Source organism: Pristis pectinata, chromosome 1 (assembly GCF_009764475.1).
Source record: "Pristis pectinata isolate sPriPec2 chromosome 1, sPriPec2.1.pri, whole genome shotgun sequence".
Taxonomy (NCBI): Eukaryota; Metazoa; Chordata; class Chondrichthyes; order Rhinopristiformes; family Pristidae; genus Pristis; species Pristis pectinata.
The window spans coordinates 17,458,444-17,475,465 of NC_067405.1; the positions used below are offsets into that span (position 1 = coordinate 17,458,444).

The 17,022-nt window shown below is 37.1% G+C and overlaps 1 protein-coding gene across 1 annotated transcript in view; it reads right to left on the reverse strand.

The window, feature by feature from the left end:
* Nucleotides 1–17,022, reverse strand: part of clasp1a (cytoplasmic linker associated protein 1a) — a 218,541-nt gene that overhangs the window by 77,947 nt on the left and 123,572 nt on the right. Inside the window, exons 20-23 of the mRNA XM_052029250.1 lie at nt 9,112–9,219; nt 4,198–4,224; nt 3,471–3,638; nt 880–987 (exon numbers count right to left, since the gene is read on the reverse strand). Of these exons, the coding sequence (XP_051885210.1) occupies nt 880–987; nt 3,471–3,638; nt 4,198–4,224; nt 9,112–9,219 (411 nt within the window). The remainder of the gene's footprint in view (nt 1–879; nt 988–3,470; nt 3,639–4,197; nt 4,225–9,111; nt 9,220–17,022) is intronic.

Consider the following 17,022-nt stretch of genomic DNA (forward strand, 5'->3'; position numbering starts at 1 on the left):
CACTCCAAGGAATAAAATCCTAGCCTGTCCAACCTCTCCCTTTAACTCACGCCAAGTCCTGGCAACATTCTCGTAAATCTCCTTTTCACTCTTTCCACCTTAATGATAGTTAGATCAACCATGTTTGACTGCACACTAAAGAAATACAATTACCCTATATCACAAAACATTAGATACAGTCCCATGAGAGACACTAAAAATCATTATAGAAATGTCAAACTTTGATCCATTTGCCTTGAGCTGCACCTAGCAAAGAATAACTAATTTTGACCATTTTCCCTCATATGTTACCAGCGTTTGACTATGCTAACAAAATTCTATTTTCACCAACTGTCTGAAGTCAACTGCCAGTCAGGTTTGTATTAATTTCAGAATTTCCCACCACAACCCTGAAGTATGGTTAACTGACCCATACCAATACCACAAAATAATTTTCCATACTGATATCCAAACTGCTTTGGACAGGACTGAAAATGAAGAATAGCAATTATTATTGGCACTAAATCATATTGTGATCAGTGAAAGTCTAGCAAATTAGAAGTGATGCACAAGTGAGTTTGCCATTCTTACATCACAGGTTTTGTAATGCATGAACAGTAATCATCTTCAAAAACTATTGGAGTCTATGGTCAGAAAAAAAGGCAGAAAATATTCACTCAGGTATGCAGCGATCTACTCCAAATGTGCTGGAGTATGGTACAGAAGCAGCACTGCTACTGGGTTTGCAGAGAGAGCAGCATGCAAGGGGACTGGGAAAGTGGGCAGAATTAAAGAAAATAATAATAAGAAAAGCCCCCAAGAGCATTATCTCCTGGCAGTATCCAAAATAGGTCAAAGGGGAAGCAAGGCATAATGATTCATATGCCTCTAGGTACTTACCAAGTGGTGCAAAGCCCCTAACAGGACTTGTATCGCGACTGCTCTCACGGCTCGTATCGCGGCTGCATCCCTGACTCATGCTTGGTCGAGGGATACGGCTGCTCCGTGCTAGCATGATTTGGGAAGAGTGGTAAAAGTTTGGTGAAGTTCATTACAGCAGCATTTTAAGTGAAAGATTCATATTATTATTAGCATTAACATTCAACATCAGATGATGCTTTTAAATTCAAACAAGACAGTAATAGTTAGTGCTGGGCAAGTTCTCCCCCCACTCCCCCCAGCTCTAAACAGTATGAAGAATGTTTTGAAGAAAACGACGGTTGAATATAGATAGTTTTACCAACTAGTAATAATCCCTTTCTCCTCCATGTGCTTGAAACACTAACATATTTCTTAGTAATTCATTGTATTTAGAAATTTTCTTTTAGTAATAAAGCATTTCTGAAATATGCAAAACAATTTTATAATAAAAGATCAACATTAAAGGCAATCACTGGAAAATTAATTGACAGAATAAGTTTCAAAAAGTGGAGACGTTAGTACCATCATATTCAGCTTGACATTTGCCCAGATATCTGGTGGATTTGGCAGTGGAGAATGAAAAGTAATGTCAACAATACGTTTTGCCAACTAGTGGATAGCTACACAAAAACATTAACTATCTTGTCAGCAACTGAGACATGCAAGGCCAGGAAGGTTTTGTAGTAAGGAAATACAAGCTAGTGTTTTCAATAGATGTTTAATCCTTTTGTTGAATTTTTTAAAAAATGAATATTTAGGGAATGAGAAATTCTGCATATCACTGGCCACTGCTTTTCATAAGATAATTATCCCACATCCAATAAGTTTATCAAGTTCATAAGGACAAAGTGACTATTCCAAGAGTGATCTTTTGCCAGCATGGATATATTGTATATTTACAACGTAATCAGCATATTACACATCAAAAAAGGAGATGGAAAATTTGAACCTTGCTGGATTAGTGAATGTCAACTGGAAACCTGCAGCATTTCTACAATCAACCTCAGTGGTCAACACCAAATGGGAAGAGGAGAAATCATCAGAGTTCCCATTTACTATTCTTAGAGTATTGTTAGGAAATGTGCATTCATGATTGTATGGGGTTGACTGCGAGATCCCAGAGTCAAGTAATTCAAGAATGTTACCAGTCCAGGCCTCCTATGGTTGGTTATATTAACAAGATATAGAAATATCTCTAGCACCAGTGGAAGTTCTTACCGGTGTAAAGCAGCATTTTCCTATGATAGTGTGCATGTGAGAGCGAGCGAGTGCGAGAGCCTTCTATGGTTGGTTATATTAACAAGATATAGAAATATCTCTAGCACCAGTGGTAGTTTTTACCAGTGTAAAGCAGCATTTTCCTCTGATGATAGTGTGCATTCAGGGGGCGGGGGTTGGGGGGGAAGAGGAGGAGGGAGAACGCGGGCGCAAGAGCAAAAGAGAAACATTTTTAAAATAACAAATACATCAAGTATACCCAGCACTAACCACAACAAGTCCTTTAATTTTAAAGAGCAAATTTAGAGATTAAATAACACAAATTTGGATTTTCAAACTTTTTGTTTTTTTTTTACAGACATGGGTGAAAAAAAATTAAGGGATTTTGTAGTTCAGGAAATTGAGAACTACTTCATATCATACTTTGTGCTAGCTTACAAAACAATGACCCTCATTTTAAAAACTTCTTGCACTAGAGGCAATGTTGAAACCCAATAATTTGACAAATATGTGACAGATTCACCATAACAATTTTTCCTCGCACTGATGGAAACATGAATTGAAATGGGGTTTACCTGGAAGGTTAAACGAAAAAGTATTAATCTCCTCACTAAATGAAAACAAAGAGCCCAATTGTATCATTTTATAGACTCTTAATACATCAGTGTTGTCATTTTTGTTCCATATGCTACAGTTATTCAACAAAACAGCCACCAATGAATGAAACAGAACTTCAAATATATCAAGAAATTAATTGGCTGGAAACATTTCATGATCAGCACATGAAACAGAAAGGAAAAAGCATAAAGGTAAGCACCATTCATTCTTCAACACAATTATTTTCATCCATCTTTCAAAAGTACTCAAAGCCAAAAACAGCTCAGTAGAGATCCTGTTTGCATGTAAATAGTAGAAAGATCCATGATTTTTTTCTCGAAAATGTTACCTGGATATATACATACAACGTTGATTTGTCATCTTGTAAACAGATTCGAGGTCAAGTATAGTTTTCAATGAAAGGAGGGTTACTGCCTGGAGAACAATAGTTTGGATTCTATACCAATTTCAATAAAATGTACTCTTCATATTTTTATACTTGCATTATAAATTTTTATGTTAGCATTTACAACAGAAACCACATTAACTGTTGTTATTACACAAACCTACTTACTTAAAGTGTTGCAACATTTTCGCCAGGAGAAGGGAAATGGAAGAATACTAAAAGATACAGCATGTCTTATCTATTCCTGTGTTGATATCAGAACATTCCCAAACAAGGTTAGACAATATAACCCTTTTAGAAAGCACATTACAAAAATTACACAATTGTGATCTTGATAATTATGTCTTACCTAACCCCAATCTGTTGGGGCTGGCTTCCCTACTGCATCCCTGACTACGGGGGATCTTGCTGCGTTTCTCGGATGCTTGTGGTGCGACTGAAACCCTCTGAGGTCCACTGCTCATGCCGGAGTAGGTGCTGCAGAGGAGCTTACCAGGTGAACTTGATCTACTTCCAGCTGCAATTAAAAAAAAACAACAAACAGCCAATTAAAATTAAAATAAAATCTATAATAGGCAAGTTGAAGCAAGAGCAAGGTTGAAGGAGAGCCAAAATTAGCAATAGCTGCTAAACAAATCAGTCCTTGATAAACTACTACCAAACATAATTTTCTTTAAAATATTAAACTGGTAAAGCTTGCATGTTATCCAGTTTTGGTTATTGCAAAACCTGTAAAACACTGCATTGTGCTGATAACTTTAATTATTAAAGGTTGAAATTTTGTGGATTCATTTTGGTCAGGGTACGAATTCAATTTGTTCACATAATAGGCTTACCAAATGTATTTAAAAATAAACAATTTAGAAATTGAATATTATAAATTTCATGGCTTCAGTGCCAACAAGAAGATAGAAGTACAATTTTTTTTTCAAGAATTAAGTGGTTTACAGGAAGAATAAAGTTCAATGCTTTTGGAAATGCTGTATATATGTTAACATGACCCAATTACAATGACAAATGGAAGCATTCATTTGACAACAGGTTAATTTATTCTCGTAGGTGAAGAAGAACCTTACCGCCTGCAGGGTTAGCTGATCTGGATCCTTGGCATGGAAGCAGGTAAAAGGATAGGTACAAATTTAATGGAATGATTAAAGAAATGCAAAGGCTACAAGAATTGTCAAGATCATTTTCAGCTAATTTCTTCAGATCTCACAAAAATATTACATCTCAGGCTTCTTTCATGGTTAAATGCAGTATTTATTTTTTGTTTTCACTGCATGCAGTGAATTCTTTACCATCAATCCTGCCTAAATCTTCCTGTCCTTATAAATTCTGAGATTCACAATTATTCCCTCATCCTTGTCCATCTGACAATGTCACTAATTCCATTTAGAGAAGGGGGTAATCATCACCCATTCACATTCACCTTCCACATCTCAACCACATTTCCTCTGGATCTGTAAATGGATAATGTTATCCTAAACTTTATAGTCTCCCAAGCTTATACAGATTATGGAGGAAAATATTGAACATAGATCTATGTATGTTTTGCAATGGCACCTGTCTGATTTTATTCTAAAATAACTAGAGTCAAATAATACCTTTTTCACTTTCAGGTTTTAAATTAGCTCCTTCAATATTATTGTATGAACACAATGCACTGCATGGAAGCCCTTTGCCAACTGCATTAATAGTGTTAATCTATTTTGTACAATGATTTTAAGAAAAAAATTAATAAATTTCACAAGTTATACATTCATGTATTAACTTCTGAAGAATGTTAAACATATATTGGGATAAATCCAAGTTAACTTCCTTAAAAGAACAAAAGTAAACCTGTAGAGCACAGCAGTAATGTGCAGTAACATGCAGTAAATATTGGTAACAAAATATTCAGAAAGTGAAAATTTCGTCAGAAGAAGAAAACACTTGATGTTTGGCATGGACAGGGTGGGCCAAAGAGCTCACTTCTGCACTGTTTAACTCTTTACCTCCAAAATATGGGTGGGTCATCAAACTCGAAAATGCACCACTATAATACTGGAGGGCACATCTTCAATCCCAAATCTACTAAATTCACTAATCTGTCTACGCTATGCTCAAATAGCAAATTTTCCAGTCAAAACAAAAGTCAGCAAGAAAGCCTTCACTGGGCCACTGTGATCATCACCAAAGCAGCAAACAATATACAGTGGCATGCAAACGTTTGGACACCCCTGGTCAAAATTTCTGTTTAGGAGGGTCCCAATCAGCAGCCATGGGATAATGTTTGAGGAGTCAGGGTATTTATAAAGCTTTGACTTCTCCGTGGATTGTCACCTTGTCGTGGTGGAGGAGCTTGTGTGGTCCTGAGATCCTGAGAGCGATGCTGTCTGGAGCTGTGCTCCTGGTAGGGTCACCCATGGTGGTAAGGTCAGTGGTGAGGTACCTGACAAAGAACAATCCAACCAAGACCACAATGGTGGAACAGGCAGACGAAGTTACTTCAAACTCAACGGCTGTGAAGACGGATGAAGGCTGCAACAAATCCATCCAATCATTGTGGTTTCCATGCCATTGGAAGTAGTTGGTTGATTTGTGAAGTATCGTGTGCTTTTTATAGTGCAACATCAAGTACACGTTAAACAAACACACACACAGGCGTCTTCGCTCTGTGGGCTGAGAGAGGCAGCAACAACCAAAGCCCGATCTGAAATCTGGAACTACCTGTCCTGAATGCAGAAGAACTTTCAGAGCCAAGACTGGACTCATAAGCCACTCAAGAGCCCATAAATAGATCAACGGAATGAAGACCATCATCCTCGACCTCGAGGGACAGCCACGACGAAAGCTTTGAAATTTGCATCACCTGGCCTTTCCTAATGATGACTGTGAACAAGCCATAGCCCTAACAAACTAATGAAGAAGGTCTGAGACCTTGGTAAAAGTTATCTGAGAGCTCAAGTCTCTTGGGGTGCCCAAACTTTTCCAAGGTGCTCCTTTCCTTTTTTCAATCTAAAATTGTACAAAACAAAAATAATACACTAATCTTGCTTAAAATGTTGAAAAGAATGTTTCATCTTTAACTTTATGACTTTTGGAGATCAGTTCATCTTCTACTCACTTAACTATTCACAGTAACAGAAATTTTGACCAGGGGTGCCCAAACTTTTGCATGCCACTGTATGTAACTAGTGTAGGAAAGTAATTTTCAATTTTCCCTCAAGGTGGCAGAACTACACAGCACAATCCTTTAAAGTGCTACACAGTTATGTGACTCTGGAGCCACATTCACCATTAACAAAAAAGCCACATGATTCATGTCTGCCCCACATACCACCTCCCCTCCTAAACACATACAAAATCATTAAAGATATCACTATTAATAAAGCCAAATCCTATAAAAATTCACAAAATAAATTTTGTAGTAAAGTAAATTTAGCTAACTTATTTGTTGCAGGTGTGCTCACAATAGAGGGTATGAACATCTACAAGAGAAATGCACGTGATTCTAGTTGATTTTTCACTGGTGTCCTAGTGTTAGCAGCGTCTTAGTATTAGTAGTATAATCACTATTCTCTAGTACAATAAAGTTTCATATTTTAATAATGAAATTAGAAGACTTGAAGAGTCACATGGTATACGTCAAAGAGTCACAAGAGGTTCAAGAGCCATGGTCTGAGTATTACTGCTTTAAAGTGCATACTTAATTATATCATAAACATCAAGTTATACCCTCTTGTGAAACTCATTTCTACAAGAAACATTATCAGCACATCCACCCTGTCAAGAGCACCCAGGATCTGTGCGTTAATGAAGTCAACACTCATTCTTCTAAACTCCAATGGATACAAATCAAGTCTGTCCTGTAGGATAATCTGCATGTCCCAGGTATTAGTCTGGTTCAGCTTCTCTGAATTGCTTCAATGCATTAATATTCTTCTTTAAATATGACCAAAACTATACATCGTACTTCAGATGTGGTTTCTCCAGTGAATGAAGAAAAACTTTTGCACACAAATTCCCCTTATAGCTATATTCTGTTAGCTTTCCTTATTATGTTATTACTTATTACTACAATTAATCCTTTTGTGAATCATTCACTAGGCCACCTGGATCCTTCCATCTCAAAGCCCGTTTATCTCTCACCATTTGGAGAAAATGCTTCTTATTCTTCATGCAAAATGGGCAAGTACACATTTTCCTAATTTATATTTGCCAGATCTTTGCCCATTCATTGAGTATATCTATATCGTTTTGTAGCCTAATGACTTCTTCACAACTAGCTTTCCCATTTGTCCTTATGCTTTCAGCACCTTCATCCAAGTCATTTACATCAACTGTAAAATGTTAAAGCCTCAGGACTGATTCTGTAGCAAATAACTTGTTACATCTCGCCTACTTTTAATTTCCTGTTCGCCATGTTAATATTTTGCCCTCAATACCATCAACATTTATGGGTAAAACCATCTCATCAAATACACTACATCCAGAGGCTCTCCTTTAACTACCCTGCTACTTGTATTCTCAAAGAACTCTAATACATTTGTTAAACATGCTTTTAATGAAACCATGTTGATTCTGTCTAATCATGCCATACACTTTGAAGTGGGGTATACTTCAAAGTGCTCACTTAAAAATGGATTTCATCATTTTCTCATCAACTGACAGTAAGCTAATTGACTTGTAGTTTCCCATTTTCTCTCATCATAATGTGAATAGTTACAAAAGTCATTTCCTAATCCGTTGAAACCTTTCCAAAAACTTGGAAAGTTTCAAAGTGCCGTTTAACACATACCATCTCTTGGAACTCTACGATAAATTCCCCCACGAGTTGTCAGCCCTCAGTTGCTACTTGGAACACTTCTTCAGTGTTCTGTTTGGTTTAAGTTCCTCATTCTTTTTTGCTTACTATTTTGATATGCTTTTAATGAATTCAACTGTAAAAACAAATACTTAAAATATTTGACTTTTCTGTCATTCCTTTATTAATTCCTGTCTCAACTTCTAACAGACCTTTACTTATACCATTCTCTTCCTACTAATCCCTTACTATCTGCTTTTATATTTCTCACCAGTTTTATACTCTATTTTTATCCTTTCTAAATTGCCCTTGAGTTTCTAAAATTGTCCCAACCTCAGGCCAACTACTATTCTTCACAACTTCAAAAGCCTTTTCTTCCATTCTAATACCATTCTTGTTCAGTTATCCACAAATGCTTCGTCATAGATTATCACACTTCCCATCAAATCTTTAGTTCCCAGTAGAAAGCATTCTTGTTAAGAATTATTTAACCTATTTCATGTCTTCCACTTCCATTTACCAACATACCCCTTGATCTAATTTCTCATCTATCTTGGCTAACTCATCCCCTTATCTATGTAATTGTTAAGACTTTAGCTTCTGACGTTGTTACTCTCAAACTGAATGTAAAATGTCATCAAATTAAGATCATTCCTCCCTTTACTATGGAAGCTGCTAATTAATCCTGCCTCATAACAGATCACCCCATCAAAAACAGCATGCTCCAGTAAGTTATGGGCCTGCAATTTATTTTTCTAAGAAACATCATGAACTTGTCCCCCAAGAACATCTTTGACAGTTTGATTTGCCTAGACTAAGATTACTAGTCACACAATTACTGCATTAACTTTGTTACAAGCCCCTATTATTTCTTGATTGATACTCTATCTGACAGTCGAGCTGCTGTTAGGGGTTTACAGACTATTTGCCCCAATGTTTCCTGCCCCTCGTTGTTTCTCATCTCCATCCAAATAACTTATACTTTTTGATCCTCTAAGAATAGTATTTTCCCCCCAACTAATATGATATCATTTTTATTTTCAGAGTAACTCCACATGCCTTTTTTTCCATTCTGCCAATCTTTCAGAAACATCGTACCCCAAATAGACTTGGTTGGCTTAAGGCTATCTTTGTACTGACAAATTAAACATACAAGTACTACAGTAAACTATATTATTTGCTAGTAATAATTTGTTTCACTTACGTTGAGACTGAGAAACTACTTTAGCTCGGCTACGTCCTCTGGTATCAGAGGGTGTGCTGGCAACGCTAGTGGCACTCCCAGCGCTCTGACGTCTAGAACGCACCCGACCTGTATACATACACAAATATATTAAGTGAACATCATTTTAAACAAGAAGTCTCTGTAACTCACAACTATTAATTACATATTTTCCCAAACCATTCACACATCCAATATACATTTCAGCATATTACGAGTGGTTCACAGAAATCAAATCTAGATCTTTAAACAAAAAAATCAATACTGAATTAGCAAATAACAGACTCAATAATTGCCCAGTACATATACTGAGTGCAAATATCAAGATAGCAAAAGATGGTCAGTGTTCACGAGCATCTTGTTCAAATAGAGAGGATCCAAAGCACGCAAATGTTTACCACTGGCGCAGCTAGTATCAGTCCCTGCAAATCATAGTAAACCTTTTTTCAAAAAGTCAACAAGTCTTTAATGTGGATTAAAAGAATAAATGTCTACTGCAAAACACAACATTTATTCATATATTTTACCCCCCAAACCTATAAATAATGGAAGAGAAAGTAACAGAATTAGAAATCATCTACTTTCTAAACATGTTTTAGAGTGTGAGCAGATGGAAACTAGTTTCCAATGTGCTCAAGCTTCAGAAAACCAGTCTGTGTATAAAGAAAGCAGCACAAAAATACATTTGTATTACTAAACGAAACAAGACCACAATCCAACGCAAACTGATGCTGGATTTGAACAAATACATTTATTCATCAAGTTTTAAATAAAACAAATTAACTCTATGAATCAACTGCATATCCGTAATCAAGCCGATTATCAAGTGAAAGTTTTATTTTACTTCAATCCATCCATGAACTTAAATATTACTATCTAGCACAGGATCGACAGCCATTCCTCGAATTATGAAAACATTTAGTTTTGCAAAATTTCATAAAATGGCACAGTTGGATGAAATGCATATGGAAATTTTGGTCCAATGTATTCCTACAGCAAAAAAAATAGATTCGTAAATTAAATTTAGAATCAGTGACATTATAGTGAAGATTTGGAAATCAATTATTCGTAAATCGAGGAATAAGTACAAGGATTACATACAAGTGCACAGGTGCTTAGTGCAAGGGTAAAACAAATATAACACACTGCAGAAGCCAAAGTAAAGTGATTGAAAATTACCATATTAAGATTCAAGTTGATCACTCCTGTTAAAACTATAAACAATCAATTAAATCTTAGACAACCATAAAATAAAATTTGCACTTCCACTGATTTGATAATTTGACTTGAAAGATGAGGATATAGGATAGATTAGAAAGATTATAGATTTAATTGCTGAACACATGAAAAAGAAAACAAGGCACAATCAAGATTATCCTTTCCACCAGATAATGCCATAATTCTTCCTATCCATCAAAACATCTAACTCCTGGGGAAAATATAATAAGTGGGAAAAAATGCAACCAATTTCAACTAAAACTGGAAAACTGCTCAGATTCCAGAAAGCAATCAAATGAGTTCCAGCACCATCTCTCTAGATTGATTGAGCATTGCTGACCAAACCAGTTTATTGCCCATCCTTAAATCTCTCTTGGAAGGTAAAGACGAGCCATCCTCGTGAAATGCTGCAGTCCAGGTCCTGAACGAACTCCCACAGTACCACATGGTGTTCCATTATTTATACCCGGCAATGCAGAAGGAACAGCATTTCCAAGTCAGGATAACAATTGACTTGAATAAGGAACTTGCAGTTGTGTTGGTCCCTCCATCTGTTATCATTTTAGATTCCTTTTTAAAAGGCTAATGGAATATCCAAGCCACATTCACTAGGGACCTACATGAGATGATAACAATATCCTAACATATAACACTGATCTCTCACTAACTATCAGCTAGATACGGTAAGTTCATGCCACAAACAATTTCAAATAGCTCACCCAAAGCCACTACGTTCCACAAGTTAAAAAGTTAATTCCTATGTCACTGACATACTGCAGTGCTGAAGTGGAAAACTTCAGTGCTGTAATTAAGACATCCCACTTCAGGTATTGTCCTTGTTGCACTTTACTGCAACCTCTCTTGCTTCACAATGTATGGGGATCAAAACATGGCAAGAGTTCTGTTGCCCGCAAAACTTTTGCATTGTTTTAATCTTAATGAACTTTATGGACTACAAAGGAAACTTAAAAGTGCCATGTGATCATATTGCTTCTTCCCTCGCTAGTCAATCCCGACCACAGGTATATAAACTTGTTAAGCACGGATTTCTATTTGCAATATCTGCCTTGGAACCATTCTGCTTTTTTTAAATAACAAAGTTCATGTTCACCAACTCTAACTAAATGTAAATCATTCTTTCTTACTCTGATCTATAAATGTGTGAATAAATCATTTAATAAAGGGTTTTGATGATTTTTCATCAAAACACTTCCAATATCAAGCCATGTCCACCCACAGCCAAGTTTAGTCATTACCAATAAATTATCCCAAAGTCACACTAATTGTATTCAGTCAAATATACGGGAGGGGTCTAATAGACATCAGATAAACAATCACACACAGAATACAAAATACCCTAGATTTGAATTCAGAAAAAGTAGTGATAGATACATCAACCAAGTGTCCCAATCCAAACTGTCATCCTGTGAGCTCTGTCATACAACTATGCCCACATCACAGAATGCATAAAATGGGAAAGATCGGTTCAGTTTAATCCACACTGAAGGAAGGATCAATTTTAGCAATACAGGTAGTTCTGCTATAACAGGCATTTCCATAATGTGAATTGGATGTAATGCGATTGAAGAATGAGAGAATTATGTATTACGTGGGGCCAAAATGGTTAGAATGAGATTTCGATCAGAAACTGGAGAACCACTTAAGAGTTACTTTGGAAATTGACAAACAGGGAAACAAAGACCTGTCTTGGGGGGGGGAACCTTGGGGGAAAAAAGTGCTGTTTACATGCACCTTCCCTGCAGTAACCAGACACCATCCTCTCTTAAGAACAGAGCCTGGTAGTTTCACTGTGGGAGGCCATTAGAAATTGACAAGCAATCACTTCTACTGACCCTGGTGCAAGGATACTTTATTATCCCTTGTAATATACAGCCATGAGTATTTTTAGCATGCAGTAAGAGAATAAAGTTATAGCTATTAAAAACACCTTTATTTTTGAAAATCCTGCAGAAAAATAACTTTGCTATTGCAAGTCTGTGACTCTCTAGCCCCAACCCCTATTTCCCCATTGACACAATCGTTTTTATAATGCGATTTTCTATAACGCAATGTTTCTTAGGAAAACAATTGTCACATTATAGCAGAACTATGCAAAATAAAAACTAAAAATACCAGGAACATTCAGTTTTTCAGGTCAAATACTCTTCACCAGAAACTTCAAATTGAGGTTAACTTTTCCATAAAAGCTCCTGATTTTAAGTGTTTCTTGGATTTTCTCTCTGTATTTCAGATTTCCAGCATTTACAGTTTTAATTCTTATTTTCATTGCTAACAGTGCTATATCTGTGGACTCCATACATGAATAACAGTCACTTGGCTAAGACACTAGTTAGCAACATAGAAAATCTACAGCACAATACAGGCCTTTTGGCCCACAAAATTGTGCCAAACAAGTCCCTGCCTTAAAAATTACTAGGTTTACCCATAGCCCTCTATCTTTTTTTAAGCTCCATGTACCTATCCAAAAGTCTCTTAAAAGACCCTATCGTATCTGCCTCCCCCACCATTGCCGGCAGCCCATTCCACGCACTCACCACACTGAGTAAAAAAACTTACCCCTGACATCTCCTCTATACCTAATCCCCAGCAGCTTAAACCTGTGTCCTCTTGTAGCAACCATTTCAGCCCTGGGAAAAAGTCTCTGACTATCCACACGATCAATACCTCTCATCATCTTATACACCTCTATCAGGTCACCTCTCATCCTCTGTCGCTCCAAGGACAAAAGGCCGAGTTCACTCAACCTGTTTTCATAAGGCATGCTCCCCAATCCAGGCAATCCTTGTAAATCTCTTCTGCACCCTTTCTATAGCTTCCACATCCTTCTGTAGTGAGGTGACCAGAACTGAGTACAGTACTCCAAGTGGGGTCTGACCAGGGTCCTATGTAGCTGCAACAATACCTCACGGCTCCTAAATTCAATTCCACGATTGATGAAGGACAATACACCATATGCCTTCTTCACCACAGAGTCAATCTGTGCAGCTGCTTTGAGCGTCCTATGGACTCGGACCCTGAGATCCCTCTGATCCTCCACGCTGCCAAGAGTCTTACCATTAATACTATATTCTGCCATCATATTTGACCTACTAAAATGAACCACTTCACACTTATCTGGGTTGAACTGCATCTGCCACTTCTCAGCCCAGTTTTGCATCCTATGTCCCACTGTAACCTCTGATAGCCCTCCACAATACCCACAACACCTCCAACCTTTGTGTCATCAGCAAACTTACTAACCCATCCCTCCACTTCCTCATCCAGGTCATTTATAAAAATCACAAAGAGTAAAGGTCCCAGAACAGATCCCCGAGGCACACCCTGGTCACCGACCTCCATGCAGAATACGGCCCGTCAACAACCACTCTTTGCCTTCTGTAGGCAAGCCAGTTCTGGATCCACAAAGCAATGTCCTCTTGGATCCCATACCTCCTTACTTTCTCAATAAGCCTTGCATGGGGTACCTTATCAAGTTCCTTGCTGAAATCTATATACACTACATCTACTGCTCTTCCTTCATCAATGTGTTTAGTCACATCCTCAAAAAATTCAAATCAGGTTCATAAGGCAGGACCTGCCCTTGACAAAGCCATGATGACTATTTCTAATCATATTATACCTCTCCAAATGTTCATAAATCCTGCCTCTCAGGATCTTCTCCATCAACTTACTAACCACTGAAGTAAGACTCACTGGTCTATAATTCCCTGGGCTCTCTCTACTCCCTTTCTTGAATAAAGGAACAACATCTGCAACCCTCCAATCCTTCGTAACCTCTCCCGCCCCCATTGATGATGCAAAGATCATCGCCAAGTTGTTTATTATTACAATGTAGTTTCACAAGTAACAAAGTTAAGGGAATTATAGAAAGATCATAAATAATGGTTAATCTGAAAATCCAGGATTTCATAATAGTACAGTGCTGTCTTCAGATTGGAGCTAATGCTCATGGTTGTACTTACAAAAACATGCAAAAAAGGGTATCTTGTTTAATTATAATAGCTATCAGCTACTAACCAGACATTTCCAATTTAAGGCCATCAAAATTTGTGTATCTGTCTATAAAGCTTCTCAGAGCAATTCCACCCATGTTTTACAAACAACCCCTGCACACCAGCAGGGACTATTTGGCTGGAAATCATGTCAATGTGCATCCCGATATATTATCAATGCAGCACCATTAACGTCCTTTCAGAAAGTCAGAATAGACGCAAGGAATTCTTGACTATTATCTTGACAATCTTCCATACACTGACAAGGGGTCTTTTCCATATTTGTTGAATTATTTAAATGGAAAAATATTTGAAGTTCTTCTTCAACTGATTTCTACTTTAACGATCATATTATGCAGAAAACCAGTTTGCAACTACATGCATTAAGCCAATTACAAAACTCCACACATCAGAATTGAAGCTAGAGCATATTAGATTAACTACAAACGGCTACAAGAGCAGTACAAACTTTCCATCGCTAGTTGTATTAAGCAATTCAAGTATTAGAACTACCCATTTGCCTTTGCATATCAAATGCACCATGGAAATAAATTATATACAGCCAGTGTCAGAAATTAATACTGTAAATGTCAGCAATTAATACAAAATTGCTCTCAAGCAGCAAATGAATATTGGCACACAGAATAGGATACCCTCCCTTTCACAGCCTAAGCTCACAAGTGCAAATCCTGCACAAATCTTACCATCCTTCATTGTAGGAGCACCTTAAATGAAGTAAACAATTGACATTGTATGTTATGCTGGAAAATAAGTCACCGTGACAAAAACAAAACAATGCAATAAAAATGCAAAAATAATTGTCACGATCAGACACATTCAGAAATCTGATCAATAAAACTATTAGCTTTCTTTTACATATACATATGCAAAATGTGATATCTTGAATAAAAAACACATTTGTTTGTAAAACCCAAAGACAGGTATTGCTTTTTGCTGTATTCATTTTAATTTTTCTTGTAAATTTTTATTTACAATGTCCTATTTAATAATCTATGTAAGTGCAAAGTTAAGCTAAAAGAATGCCTGCTGGAGGGAGGTCTGGTATCATTTGCCATAGCTCTCAAGTAACACTGCATGAATATTGTCAGCTTCATGAGACCTGCAGCTTTCTGCCTAATGCAGATTCCACCTCAAATTACCTTGACTGCTCTGCAATTTAAAAAACATGTTGCATAGTGAACTCAATGATAAACTTAAAAAAAAAATCAGCATCAACTTTGATACAGTTTGGTCTGATCAGTTGGTTATTGCTAATTTACTCACAGATCCAGGTCTTTTCATTTGAAGTATTTAAAGTATTTGCAAGAGCTACCTTCAGATAAGAGAATTTCATTTGGAACAGGCAATCTGACTAAAAACATGGGATCTCCTAGCCTTCCAAAACTATTTTTTCGTCACTTGTATCAAAGGTCAATAGATTATATTGTGAAGAGTCCAACCACTGCAATATGAAGTCAACCAATCTAGGCTGTAGATAAAAGATGGTTAACACTGCCAAGTATAGCTGAGGAAATATATATATATTATATTTATACATATATATTGCATTACCATGCAACAACTCATGCGAGGTACCAATTATAGTCACAGATGGAAACCACTAAAAGAATTGTGTTGTCACAGATACCAGCCAGAATACACAAAATGGGACAGACAGCTGGTAACAGAAAACAAGCTGCTTACCCTCAGCTTTAGTGGAGGTGCCATCTTTCAGCAAAAGAAGATAGGGAAGGGAGGACAGGGAAATGTTAGTAAGATTAGCAAAGATGGGCTCGCTAATTTAAAGTATAGTAAACAAAATAATCCTATGGAGCTGCAATACTTTTCTATAACTGTGAAAGGCACAATATGGGAACTAATAGCAAAAAGACCTGAAAAAACTCCAAACTGTGTTTCTCTTATAATGTGAAACAAATCATCCTATTTCTTTATAGAGTATGATATTATAAAGTGAACACAATGAGAACATTCTAGAAATACTTTGCATTTAAAAATTCAAAAACTCATGACAAAATAGCTACTCAGTGATTTATTTCAAAATAAGGAGGAAACTGACATAGACCTTAAGCTTAGGAAAAGTGGGCAAAGGAATGGCAGATGGAATTTAACATGTGAAGTGATGCATTTTGGGAAGTTAAACCAGGGCAGGACAGACACAGCGAATGGCAGGCCCCAAGGAGTATTGTTGAACAGAGGGGCCTAGGGATACACGTACATGGTTCCCTGAAGGTGGTGATACAGGTACACAGGCACTGAGTAGCATATTTGCCTTCATGGTCAGGGCATTGAGACATCACTTACAGCTGTACAAGATGTTGATGAGACTGCACTTGGAGAGTTGTTTGCAGTTCTAGTCACCACACTACAGGAAGGATGTGATTAAGCTAGAGGGTGCAGAAAAAAAAATGCACAACAACGTTGCTGGGAATAGAGGGCTTGAGTTACAAGGAGACATTGGATAGGCTGGAACTGTTTGCACTGGAGTGATGGAGGCCGAGCAATGACCTTGTAGAGGTTTATAAAATCATGAGGACATAGATAGAGTAGAGAGTCACTGTAGTTTTAGATTCTCCAACCCTGGAAAAACGAGAAGCATAGATTTATGGTTAAAGGCAAAAAGATTTAAAGGAATGAGGGTCAA